The 14,396-nt window shown below is 41.7% G+C and overlaps 1 protein-coding gene across 2 annotated transcripts in view; it reads left to right on the top strand.

The window, feature by feature from the left end:
- Positions 1–14,396, top strand: part of NR6A1 (nuclear receptor subfamily 6 group A member 1) — a 101,348-nt gene that overhangs the window by 13,861 nt on the left and 73,091 nt on the right. For both annotated transcript variants that reach the window (XM_049831620.1, XM_049831619.1), the window contains exon 2: positions 6,444–6,503. In XM_049831620.1, the coding sequence (XP_049687577.1) occupies positions 6,444–6,503 (60 nt within the window). The remainder of the gene's footprint in view (positions 1–6,443; positions 6,504–14,396) is intronic.

The raw sequence follows: 14,396 nt of genomic DNA, 5'->3' as shown, positions 1-14,396 counted from the left end.
AAATTAAAAATACAAGTTCAGCTGAATGTAATTTTTACTGTTGGTCATTACTTGATTTTGTAGGCTTTTTTGTCCTCAAGGCAGGATAGAGTGCCTTTTAAAAACAGATGAGCCTTGTGAATAAAGGAAATACTGTATTCCGAAATCCTCATTTTTCTTAGATAATTGAATGTGAACATACACTGCAGTACTGATGATCTGCCTCAGTGCTTAAGTGCCCGGCTTCTTCAGGAATTTCAGAACATGTAATTTTGGTTCCAAATAAAATGCTTTGAAAGTGGAAGGAAATGTCACCAAAAGATTGTAAAACATTTCAGTATTCATCTGTGGAGAAAGATTAACATGAATCTCAATTTACAGGCAAAGAAACTAGGTGTTCTAGTAAAATATGTTTTTAGGTTTGATTATTGTAGTTTCAGTCATCTCTGAATGAATACCCAGTGTACCTCGTGGAGCTCTTCTGATGGCTTGCACTAGGTGACTGAATGTCAGCCTGAAAGTCTAAAATAAGATGCAAAATTTATATGAACACCCTTTAGAGGAATGAGTTGGCTGAGAGCAGCCCTAATGAACCTTGCTGTTACCAAGCGGTGCCTCTGAGAGCACTTCCATCTGTACCACCCCATTTTACAGAAGAGCCTGCTAAATCTCCTGGTGAAGCAGTAGTGGTCAGCGTTCAAGGAGGGCACTGGGCTCTGTTTCAGAAAATGCAGGCGGCTTCTGGAAATCTAGCCCATAACGTATGTGGTAAAGCTGATACCGCAGCAGCATGCATCTCCTTTCTGCTTTGATTTTTGTGTCTCAGGAGGCATTTCAGGAATCCTGTGACTTTTGATGGCATCAATAAATCAGATACCATGCTGACAGAATTTTACTGGAATGTAAACAGGCATTTAAAATAACAATGTCTGTGTAGTGTTTATTGAGAAATACAGTGCAGGTATAGCTCTTAAAGTACACAGAATGTTAAACTGCTGTGAATGTTTCCTTTCAGTTATGTTGGTAAGCTGGAACTGTGAATGTTTTCCATGTTAATGAAAATAATTAAAAATATTTATCATGAGATGACCTTACTTCCCAGTCCTCTTTCCAAACAGCATGTGTTTTTGGTGCTGAGGTGAGCCAAGAAGCTCTACCCAATGTAGGGGAAAAGGGAGGAATCTCTCTGTATAGCAAAATTTAGCTGATAAGGGATAATGAATCACCTTTAACTTGGCTCTGCTGAGTAGTAGCTGATGTGGGTAACTGCAGGCTGGTCAGCCTCATCTCAGTCTCTGGGAAGAGTACGGAGCAAATCCTCCTAAAGATGATTCCAGGCACTTGAAGGACAGGAAGGTAATTGGGAACACTCACTATGGGTTTACCAAGAGAAGATCATCCCTGACTAACCTCATTCCTTCTGTGATGAAAAAACTGGATCTGTGAATGAGAAGAGAGCAATTTTGTCATTAACCTTGACCTTAAGCAAGGTTTTAGATGCAGTCTCCCATAGCATCCTTGTAGCCAAACTGGGCTACAAGGCAAATGTAGGTGAAAAACCAACTGTGCTGTCTGGTTCAAAGGGTAGCATTTAAGAGTTCACATACTAACTGGTGGTCAGTTATTCTGTGGTTGTCCCTGGGAGTCGATACTGGGGACAGTACTATTTAGCAATTTCATCAACCATCTGGATGATGGGATGGAGTACACTCATCAGACTTGCAGATGACACCAGACTGATACTTTGGAGGGCACAGCTGCAGTGCAGAAGGACCTCAGTAACCTGAAGGAAAGGGTTCATTGAAACTTCAAAGTTAAACAGAGACAAATGTCAAGTCCTGCATCTGGAATGTAATAACCCCATGCAACAGTACAGGCTGGGGAGCAGCTCTGTAGAAAGGACCGGGGGTCCTGGTGAACTTCATGACAGAGTCAGTAGGGTGGGCTTGTGGGCACGACAGCTCATTGTGTGCTGGCTTGTGGATAGCCAGGAGGTCGAGGGAAGCACTTGCTCCTCTCTGTGGGACATGTCAGAGTCACATCTGGAATACTCTGTGCAGTTCTGGGCCTCTTGGCAGAAGACAGGTTGAACTGAAGTAAGCCCACTGGAGGGCTGCTGAGATGGCTGGGGGCTGGAAAGCATGACAAATGTGGACAAGCTGAGGGAATTGCATTTGTTTAGCTTGAAGAAGAGGAGGCTGAGTGGGGATTAACTGGCAGTCTTCCAGTTCTTTAAAAGTGGCTATTGGAAAAAATGGAGCTAGGTGCTTCAAAGGTACATGGCAAAAGGCCAATACAATGGTCATGAGTTGCAACAAAGGAAATTCCTACTGGACATTTAATGGAAGTGATGCAGCACTGGAAGAGGTGTCCAGAGAGGCCATGGAGTCTCCATCTTTGGAGACTTTCAAAGCTTGAGTGAGCAGGCCCCTGACCAAGCTGACCCAACCTTTAAACTAGGTCTGCTTCCAGTGCAACATTCAACTAGATGAGCTCCAGAGATACCTTTCAACCTGAATTATTCAATGATAATAGAAGTATAATTCTACTGAAAGGTCTTAGGGATGTTGTTGCCATCTCTTACCTGGAAGTTCTGATGCCTCAGTCTCAGCTTTTGGAGGGAGAAGTTATAATCCTATGTTACATCATCTGCATTTTTCCAAGGTCAGAATTCTTTTTTAGCATGCATATTTCAGAAAGTCTTTACTAAAATGTTATCCAATTTACTGAGATTTTACTATGCAAATGCCCTTCTGTTTGCAACCCCACAAGCACCACTGCATTTTTACCAAACAGATGCATGTGTGTGATCTTCAGCAGGCTAGCAGCTGGTCAGAAGTCAGTGGAAGATGATGCAACTCACTGAATTGGCATGTTCTGCTTATTCTGATCTTGGGTATCCCTGCATTTGTTCAGGATACCATGTTTTACCTACTGTACTCTTCCTGTAAGATGACCTTTGGGGAGGGGGTACCAAAACTCATGCACCGATATCTTCAAAGTCCAATGCTATGTCACAGGTTCAGGCTAAGTTCATTTCTAGGAGTAGCCCATATACCCCTTCAATTAGCATAAACAGAGACAAGGGCAGTCAAAGGTCAAGAGAAGTTCAAAATAGCATAACCTCTTTTTGCTAGTGTTCCCAAATGTTCTTAATCCTGCAAAGTTCTCCAAGCTGTCCTTGCCATCGTGTTCACTAGACAATTGTAAAAGTCAAAGAACAAGGCCTGGCTTGATACAAGGGAAGTTAGAAATCAAGTGGTTGAGAATAGGTAGCATTGTTGCTTAAAACAGGAGAAATAATTGATTTATGTTATGGTGGCCAATTAGGCTGTAAAGTGAAAAACTCTTAAAGAAACCCTGTGGCTTCAAGGGAGCTTTTTGCTCTGATTTCTGCTCAGCAAATAGGGGTACCCCAATAAAGGTCATCAGCTCCATGAGCTAAATTATTAATTCCTTTCATGCCACTCAGGGCTTGTAAACAGTATATAATACAAGAAAACAATTGGCACTGTTCACTTACTGGGCAGAGGAGAGGTCAGAGGGTAAATAGTTGTATTGGCAGCAGCTGTTCTTCATAGCTGAGCAGACTTTTGTCCTTTTCATCTTTTAGAGCAAACCAGTTTCCAAAATCTTAGCTCGTTGTTAATCCATATCTCTTCTCTCTTAGCTGAATTGTTTTTAGGAGTTTAATGTGTTGCATATAATTACGAAGATAAAAAGGGCTGGGAGGAGGAGTGAGGGGTTATGGATAAGAGAACAAAACTAGCATTGCCGTGTTTCATAAAGAGCTGTTTGAATTTTTTTAATATTAACTTACATGGATGAGAGAAATTTTAAAATCCACCTATTCAAGGCAAGTTGTGGGATAAGTACTTCTGCTTTTATGTACTTCATTAAAAAAATTTGAAGAATGATTTTGAGATTAATAGGTTATGAAAACCCATCTGCCAGTAGCACAAGAACAGAAATGTTGAGGTGTTACTACTCTTCTGATATCGTAGGCTTGCCATGTTCCACGTTCACATGTTCTGTGGGCTCTCAGCCAGCTGCTGGCGATGGCAGTGCTTGGTTTACAGCAGCACTTGACAGGACATTGAGGCAATTCTAGTAACTTCAAACTTGAACAGCCGGACAGCTGTGACCACAGTGTTAGCCTTGGTGAACATATTAGAAATTGTAATCAAAATATCTAATTTCAAGTGTGAACTGAAATTATCCTTTCGAACTATAGCTAGGAAATACTGTTACACTTGTGGTTTACAGCCTTTCAGGTGGCATTACAGTGAACAATCTAAACCTACAGGACTTAAGAAATTTACACTCGTTCTCTAAATGCTTACCACTCAAATTTCTCTTCAGAAGGCACATGTATTATGTGGTTGCTTTTTGAATGATACTTGATAAACTATTCCAGATGTTTGCAGGTGTAGTTTACTACCATAAGAGACTGTTCCTTACACAATGGCTTCTCAAGCGGTACTGACTGCTGCTGACCACTTGGAGCCTGCTCCTTGCCATCTGGCTGGCTTGTTGGGCAGTTGACCTCTTTTTGCCAGAGAGCAGCAGGTAACCTTTAAATGACCATCTGCTAATCTGTTACTTCAACCTTTTCTGAAAGCTGAGTTGTGCTCAATACTGATATTTACACCAGCTAAATCTTGCCACTCTCAAAAGAATAAAAGTAACTTTAACGCTGCACTTACTTTTTGGGTTATTTTTGGCTATATGTGAAAGCCTATGTAGCTTTAAATGGGAAAAAACACAAAACTCTTTCCAGGTATCTGAAATTGCTGTACTGCATATGAAGAATCGTTTTTACTTATAAAAATGTGTATAGTGTATGACCTGCTAGCTCTTTCAGAAGGCTAGCAATTCCTACATTAGGGAGACTATAGTATTAAGGTAGAAAATAGGAAGATCCAAAATCAGGTTTTTCTCTAAGCATACCAGAGACCTGTGAAGTGTACTCCAGAGTGTGACTGTCAGAAATGCTGCAGTCTAGCATGTCGCATGCAGCTTTCTGAACATTGGTGCAAGATCTGCAAGGAAGAGCCAAGATAGATTATAAATTAATGTTTAGATTTTCTAGGCAGTAAATGTGTTGATAATTCAATGGAGAATAGGACAGGAATAACCCAGGACATTTCTGATTAAATCTGCCATTGTGTGTGTTGCGGTTCTTGACGGCGGCTGGTATTTAGCATGTTAAACTAAAGCTGCTAGCTTTGTGTAGCAACACTGACTAGGCTCCTAAGCAAAGTGCTTGCTAGGTGTGGCAGGAAAGCATGGCAGGAGGATTAAGTTAACATAAGCTTTGTGCTATGTCTGCTCTTCACATTCTGTAAAAATGGTCTGCTAAAATGTTTACATTTGTTTGTGGTTTGCCTAATTAGAGCAGAACTTTGCACTTTTCAGTGTAAACAGTGGTCTTCGGGGAACTGCCTGCTGCTGAATAAATGGGAATTGTAAGAATATGAAATGCAGGATTTGGACTGACAGCAAACCCTGTCTGTGGGCTGAAGTTATGCTTCTGGGACTGTATTCTGTGGTTAGGAATGTAAACTCGTAGTATGCATTTATTGGTCTTAAAGCTAAACAAGAATTATAGAATATATAATTATGTGGCATCTGCTAGCATCAAAATGATAGAGATGGAAATTGATTTGTTTGACTTGGGTGTTTGTGGTGATGTGCTAAGAGTGGATGTGGGTTTTTTGACAAAGAGATCAAGCCCCAAAGAATGTATCTTTGTTTTATTTAATCTTAGGTTAAAACTGACCCTGTTACTGGGAGATGGTTCTTTCCTGGTTTGGGTCCTGGAAAGGTGGACCCTTCCCAAAATGCGGAGGGCATCAGGCATTTGGTTCAGATCCCATTCTGACTTTGGGGTTTTTCATTGGCAAAATGCAGGAAGGTGGTTCCATTTCTTCTTTCAGCTGTTAGAAAATAAGGCTTTTGGAGTGCCTTGTATTTAAAGACACTTGTTTTTGACACTGCTTCAGATCAAAGGCATGCAAAATATTGGCATTTGGAAGGGGATCTCTCTTCCTATCAGGAATCGTTTGAAGGTGCACTGGAAACAGATGGGAGATCATCATGTCCTTTCATTCCACAGTAATGCTCTGCTTACAAGTTGATATTATATACAGTTTAAAGCTGATATAATTCAGAATTTCTTTGTGCTGGAAATTGTTCTGAATTGATATTCTCAAAACATCACAAGTTACAGATTAACAATATGACAGATCGGAAAAGTAGATCTGCAGATAACATGTAGGAGATGGAAGCATCTTAAAAGAGGGAAGGATGAGACTGTTAAAAATTAACTGCTTCTCAAAGCAGCTTCCTCAGGTCATCAAAGAAACGCATATTCAATTTTAAATGTAAATGAAAGTTTTCAAAATTAAAGACTTCTTGGTAACATGCACATCACAACTTTCTCATTTTCACTTTTCCATTAGCTACAGATGTGGAGCAGATGAGTTCTTCCTCTCCTGTCCTTCCTATGAACTCCATGGGCAGTAAGTACCCCTTTTTCTTGCCACATGTGATAAGGTGGAATTTCTCATTCTGAGACAATCCAAAGATACGAATTCATACTTCACGGTAGAGACTTTGAGAAGTTGTAGAGCTAATGCGTACTCATGGAGGTGGGGATTCCCTTATCAATTGTTGACCAGATCTTTCTCACAAAAGCAGCATAGGCCAGGGCTGTACATCACTATTTACACCAGCAGAATGTAGGTTGTGTAAGATCTTTTGCCACAAAAGATGTATCAGTGAAAGCTGTAAAGTAGATGCCTATGTTAGTGATATAAACGCCTGTGTGCTGGTAAATTATGTTGATATAAAAGTATCTAAAGTGTTTCAGTATTATACTTGAAAATTTATAGCCTGAAATTTCTCATGCAATTGAAAGCAGTTGGTGAAATCCTCTTCAATTTCACTGTAATTCTGGGCCTGTAACTTTGAGACCAAAAATCTGAGCTGCTGGACACTTACAATAATATGAATTAAGAATTCTTTCTTAATACTCCATCTAGTGGTATGTGCTGGGTCGAGGGACCAAATGCATTTTGTCGATTATAATCCACTAGATGGCAACAAGTCCTTGTCAGACTTGGGGAATTTACAGGCATAAATTCAAAACAATTGTGTTCATAATAGAGGGATGAGCTCTGTACAAATTTTTCATTTAAAGCAACTTTTTGGGTCTGTCTTGGAAACTCTCTGGAGTTTTCAAATGTGGCAGACTATTAACTGACAGCTCATTTTAAAAACAATACTCAGATGTTCAGAACTGCTCAAAGCCTTCCAGAGTCAGGACACTGTCCTTTCCACATATGTCATCGACCTGATGGACTTGCACTTACTTTTATTGGAGAACTTTGAAGCTTTGGAGAACTGTGGTTCCTCTACAATAGGAATATATGGTTCCTTCCTTTATAATGAGAACAGTCATGTGGAATGAATGTATAGTAGGCTCTGAGTTGTAAACACCTGTGCAGTTATTTGCCTGTTGATTAATAAAGCACTCTTTTGTAGGCGTCTAGCTAGGTTTTCATGTAGTTGATCACTTTCATGTGGAAAGAGATAATTTCACATGCATTGTAGAATAATTTAAGTTGCTGTTTAGACACACGTATAGTTTATGAAGATATATTAGCTAATACTCTGAACCTTCGTAGCCTGACGCAGCTCAGATTTACTGCATTCAGGCCTCTCGTGCATTAAAAGGTACTAAAATAAAACTAAATTTTCCACAGTATTCTCACATCAGAATGTATCTACCAAATCCTAAAACCAAGGCTGTCCAACATGAGCTGAATGACCCTCTCTTTTTGCCTTAAATAATTGTATATTACTGCTAGTCTGAATTTGTCTAGCTACAGCTTTCATGTCTGTTATCTTTTGCGAAACTGAAAAATGCTTGTCAAACTTCTGTTCCCTATGAAGATATTTATATAAACTTTTGATAAACTAAATAAACTGAGCTCCTTGAGTTCTTTTGATGTCTTCCTGTCTTTTGATCAACCACCCCTTCAGTGCTGGTGGGCAGGCTGAGCTGCAGCAGCTGGGGTGTGGGCACGCTGGTGGGCTGCCAGGGTCCTGCCAGCAGGTCGAAGGGCCGGGCGGACAGCTGGGTGGCAATGTCCTTAAAGTGCTGCAGCAAGCTTAGCTGTCGCTGGCCTGCCAGAGCCGCCGGGTGTTGACAGATGAGCCCTGGCAATTCCTGCTGGGGCAGTTCCGAGACTTCTCCAGCCTCAGCTGTCCAACTTCCGTAGCAGTGGCAGCACTGAACATGCCGGTGCTCAGCATCATCCTGACATGTTTGCCTTAGCTCATGTCCGGGGCAGGCGGTTCTGCGGGGTGGTGATCTCTGGTAGGGAGTGAACAGTTGGTGCCAGAAATATCTAAAACTTCCCAAGCATGGATTTTGAAAAATTCTGAACGTGTCTGCTAACCTGTCTTTCCCTAGTAAGTTTTTTTCCCTTGCTGTCTCATTACCAAACATGATTAAAGCAAAAAAACTTGAGGATTTTTACAACACAGTAGAAAACGGAATTCTTAGGCTCATTTGTGCATCCAGAGCATTTGAGATCTTGAGTATCTGCTTAAGCCTTTTGCTTGTCACGCATGAGCAAACAGGAGGGGTGGCCCCTTTATTGTAGTTTTTCCTGTTTGTCTGACATGTCTTATTCGGAGTAATTGTAGTGAATTGTTTTCACATTTCCTTGCAGTAAAGATGGACACCTTTGTCAGGACTTTGGTATTTCGTATTTTCTTTTGTATTTTCATAGAGGTGTATGTGGGGAAAACCAGTAGGCTGAAATGTCTTTAAAATAATATACAAGTGCTTTCTTATACATCATCTAAGATGCCACTGGAAAAAATCCAAATTGTGCACTCTCACTTTTGAATAAGTCTTCCAAACAGGCTGAAAAATTTGAAATTTCAAAGGCAAAATGTCAAATTGCATCAAAAATGAGTCATTTGTCTAGTTTTCATGTTTAAACAACTCGGTGGGCATGCTTTCAGGCTGTTCACTTCTATATTACTGTAGTCAATTCTCTATATCAAACTACCAAGCTTACCAAGGGTTTCAGTGGAAATGCTTGCTATGGGTGACTGCAGTGACTGAAAAGAGCCCTTCACTGTCAGGCTGGGGGAGAGGAGAGATTGTTTTTTTTCTAAAGCCCCAATTTTGCAAAGAGTTCGGTCCATTTAGCTTGTATCTCTGAACTCAGTAAAGCTGTTCCTGTATAAAATTGAACAAGTTTAAGTCTTTTAGCAGAACAAGCAATGAGAGATTTATTTTGACTATTCACCTAATTGGAGTTAAAAAGTCATTAGTAAGTTGTTCTGACTTGAACTGTACAGCAAGCTTAGGGAGACAGTTATTGTGGGATATCAGCACAGCATGTCTGAACAGGTTTCTTTAACGTAATCCCATAAGCAACTGGGGGAGTCAAGGCATAAGAAAAGCATTTGGACCCTTTATTGCACAGTGAATTGACCAATACCGCTGCTGAGCGAAACAGCACCCACTTTCCCTGTTCAGTCCCGCCCTGCCCTCTCCTCGCCGAGCGTGGCATTTTGGAGAGCAGTGGTATGCATCTCGGGGGCCTCTTGCCTTCACTGCACGGTAGTGTCTGCAACTGCTGCATCACACTGGCCAGAGAGTGGCATTCTTGGGCACAGGTGTGTCATGCAAATCATTAAAAAAAATATTTGGAGGACAGCTCAAGAGGCGGTGGTTCTTTGTCTCAAGGCAGTATGTGTCTGATCCTCCCTGGACACCCACAGAGCAGGAGGTCCCTGCCTGCCCTAGGCAGGCAGCTCCAGCACTCACTAGCCTTCCTCCTGCACAAAGCTTTTCTGACCTGTATCTTTTCTGCTGTAATTGAAGCTTGCCCTGGCCACCACAGCAATGAAGGATGCTCTCTGCAGCAGGATGGTAAACCATTGAGAATTTTCTGCTTTGCCCCCTCCTGTTCTTATTATCCCTTTCAAGCCAAAGCCCTGCAACTTCAGTCCTTTGTCATCTCTCACTGACCACTTCATAGGACCCAGTGTTGTTCCACAGCTTGTCTCACTCGGGAGGAAGTTTCATTTCCTATGACCTGGTAAAGCTTAGGTTTACACTTTATTGATGATGAAAGTAGAGATTTACCAAAGGACTATATAGTTAGGTGTCACTTCTATTAACATTGAGTTAGTTGATCAACTGTTCTGCCCCTTTAAAAATCCCCCTGCACTTCTTAAAGGAGTTACATCATGCTTTTAGTGCTCATATTTAACCTGGGCTAAATAAGATCACTGCAGGTTATCCAAATATCTTCTAAGGTGTCTAGGAAAACAAAGTGAAATATCTTTTAACAATATTTAAAATAGTAGCGTGGTAGGGCTCAGTGCCTTCCAGTGTGTGTAGCTGGCTGGAACTAACTTCCCTGGACCTGACTGTACTGCAAAGCTCCCTGCTTCTGCTGACTGACTACCTTGGGTCTGCTCTGCCCTGCAACTCCTCTTTGGCTGATGAAGCACCTCCGATACCTGCCCAGAGCACAGGGAGATCCCAAGCCCTGAAGGAGAGGAGGAAAACAGGGGGGCAGGGAAAGGTTTCTAGGGGAAGGACTACATCACACTGCAGAGTCCAGCATGGTGTAAAGTCCTTCAGGAGTATCTGTCATGAGAATAAGGTGGCTTGGCAATGGAGACTTTGGGAATCTGGGGAAAGAGGGATGGAAGAAAGGCTATTGTTTTCACCCATCATCCTCTGAAATGTGACCCTTTCCCAGGCCAGGAAGGTTCTTGTTCAGTAGTAATGGGATGGCTTTGCTGTGTTATGCTGAGAGTGCTGTGAAGGGTTATGATGATGCTGTCCAGGGAGGTGGCTCTGTTGCTATCGCTTACATGCTGTAAAACAAAGAATAAATTTGGCGGGTGGCTGAAACGTGAACAGTGAAATGTGGCTAGGACCAACAACCTGATAATATCTGTCAATATAGAAGTGCATTTTCTCTTTGTGTTTTTTTCTGGTATTTTCCTGATACAGATGGACCTGTCTTGGCTTTAACTTCAGGAAGAAGAGCTGCTATAGTAGCAGCTCACTGTCATCTGTCAGTTGAAAATACCAGGATGGAGATCACCTGGCTAGAGCTGCTTGTGGAGTATAACCTCTGACAGGAGTTTGGTTTGTAGGTGTGGAGAAACCTTTCTGGTGTGTTGTCTTTGCGGATCGCTTTTGCTGTGTAGCTAGAGGCTGGTTTTCAGGGTTAGGAAGAGTAAAGGTGTCAAAAAAAGTCACTGGGAGCCAACACCACAGCTTTACAGCACAAATGATATCAATGCTCCAAACTAAAGAATTCAAGTTAAACCTTCATTTGTGCTGTAAAGCTGTGGTGGAGATTACACATAATGTTCAAATTTGTAGCATAATGAGAAAAATTTGAAGTTACTGAGTTTGCACAAGTAAAACTTTCTTTAGAAAAGTACTTCACAGCAAAAATATACCTAATACAAGGTACTATTTTTAATGTGCTTCAGTAAGCAGTATAGACTTGTACAGAAATGCACCTGACAGTTGTTGATTAGGTTTCCGTCTTGAAAACAGAAGGCTTTTCGTATTTATGAAGTATTCAACGTGGAAGCACTTTCTCTTGAAGCTGATAAATGATAGGGAGGACTAACTCCGTCTGCGCTGAGGATGGATTGTGATTTTCCTCTGTTTAGAAGAACACTACTGCCTCAGCAGACAAATAACTTCATAGACTTGTGAGGGTCCAATGCACGAGTGTCTGGGGGGCTGGAGGGCAGGATCTTTCTTGCACTGCTGCAGAAGCTCTTAAAGTATTGAATCGAAGAGGAGCTTGTTCTCACAGAACAAGATGGGTGGCATGCTTCATACAGTTAGTATGCCTCAAAAAAAGCTGTGTTTGTGCCCTGATACAATGTCTGCTTTTCTACAAGGAATACTTATTTTATCTGGAATTTACTACTGTGTAAGATGTTAATCTTCACAGTGGCTGTCAGGTGGCAAAGAGCACCCATGAAGGAGCTGGATGACGTGTCCTGAACTACTTTGGTGAGATAATGGCAGAGCTATAGACCTGCCCTACACAGTTATTGGGAGGCAGAACTTTAATACAGTGTTTCTTCAGCAAAAAGGCACTTTTCTGCTGGAAAGATGCCTCGAGATGTATGACTGCACAGTCTCTTAGCTAGCTGGTCCGCAGTTTGCATTCATTGATCAGTGAGTTGATAGAAATGAAAACCCACCGACAGCAATGAATGTTGATTGCAGCCATTAGATGCTAAAGATGTGCAGTGCTGTTCCTTCAGACTGCTCCGCTGTTACTGTGTTTTCACATGGAATAGTATGGCAGTCGTCTTCACCTCAGGACAAACAACTATTTTAGGGCTTCTTAAAAGCTTGGTGACTTCTGGAAAGTACACTTTCACAGGGAGAGTAGTAGAAAAACATTCTTCAGTTTAGAAACTACGTTAAAAATATGGTATAAATTGCCTTTTTTTGGTAGAGGTGATTTATTTTGCTTGGTTACTCCACTTATACTACAGATTCTTGTGGTCAGGAGTATCTGTTTTGTAGTTTACATAGTTTTTGACTCTGTGTACCCCAAGGGTTTGAAAATGGCGCATTCACTGAACCTTCCCTATTCTTGCATTTAAATTCTTTTCCAAAAATTCTCAAGAAGCCTCTTTCTCAGTGAGGGCTGGGCCTCATCCTGGAAGTATTTGCATTACGCAAGTATGAGACACATCCTGCTTAAAAGCATTTATCATAGAATCCTAGAATGGTTTGGGTTGAAAGGGACCTTAAAGATCATCTCGTTCTAACCCCCCTGCCATGGGCAGGGACACCTTCCACTAGACCAGGTTGCTCAAAGCCCCATCCAACCTGGCCTTGAACACTGCCAGGGATGGGGCATCCACAACTTCTCCGGGCAACCTGTTCCAGTGCCTCACCACCCTCACCAGGAAGAACTTCTTCCTTCCATCTAATCTAAAACTATCCTCTTTCAGTTTAAAGCCATTACCCCTTGGCCTATCATTTCCTCATTGAGTCTACTTCTTGGCTATCAAAAGAACTACAATGCCATCATGATTACTGAGGTCTCCACTGCTGTTGACAAGTGGTTTATCACTTTGAGCAACTGTTTCAGATGGTGAACTTCTGCGTGGTTCAAAATTTTTAGACGTTATGCATTTTAGTCCTTTATGGTAGGAAGGCTCTGATGGTGCGTGTAACTATCAGCTGAACCACCTTCTACTGGCATGTGTTTTGACAGAGGCCTGTTTTGATATTTTAATGCCACTAGGTCATATGATATGAGCATATAAAGGTGCAAAGTGTGCTTGAAGGGAACAGCCTTAACTTTCAAGAGCCTGTGCTTTCTCTTGGTCCTGAGACAGGTATCTATTTTATTAAGTGCTGCCCATCTGTGACTGTATACTGAAGTAAAATTATACATGTTACAACATCTCTTCTTCTAGAGCAGCCTAAGACAACATTCCCTGGCATATGCTTTGAGTAGTTTCTTCTTTTATGGGTTCTGCAGTCCCTGTGGGGGCAAACCAACTGCCTGCGCCCTTGTGAAGTCATGCGCTATCAGAGCCTGCTGTGTACAGTCCTACATCTAGTCACCCAGACGGGATAGAAGGGGTACCATGTAGATACTGCTGAGGTCCCTGTGCATTTGACTCTCTGTTCCTTTGAAAGGAAGGACATTTTCTTGCTTGCCTAGTCGTAAAGCGACAGCGTGAGTCGAAGGAGCAGCTGGACCTTGCTGGGAGGGATCCGGTCCTCGGCCAGCGTTCCCGGTGAGCAGCTGCTGAAATCGAGCGCAGGTTCCTGTGAGCAAATGAACTGACATTCCAAAGCTTTTTCCAGTGAAGCTCAAGTTGCCAGCCCAAATGGAAACGAGGTTTCCCTCCTGATCTGGCCTGTATTCTGCTATTTTGAACATACACCATGCTCAGATTTGTTTCCAAGCATACCATATGGTGTGGATACGTTACTGCTTTTGTGCTGCCCATACAAAACCTTCCGTTACTCTCAGATACTTTGTTTTGCAGAAATTCTGCTCTAGTATAAAGTTTTAATATTTTAAGACAAAACAAACATTTCTTATACACCAATTCATTGTTGGAGAAAGTAGAAGAACTGGAAAAACTCAACCTCTGTAGCTCATAATATAATCTGTAAATCATGACCTGTTAATGGCAACCATATGTGAAAAACTATGAAGGTTCAAGCTTTCCATTTAACAGAGGGTTTGTGATAAACCTCAAGGTACAGTCAACGGTCGATGGTTTTTTCTAGTTCTCAAACTCACCGACAGCGTTGAATGTTCACTGAAGCTATCCAAAGATGGCTGTATACATGCGCTGTA

This window comes from Accipiter gentilis, chromosome 29 (assembly GCF_929443795.1).
Source record: "Accipiter gentilis chromosome 29, bAccGen1.1, whole genome shotgun sequence".
NCBI classification, from domain to species: Eukaryota; Metazoa; Chordata; class Aves; order Accipitriformes; family Accipitridae; genus Astur; species Astur gentilis.
This window is presented reverse-complemented; position numbering and strand designations above follow the sequence as displayed.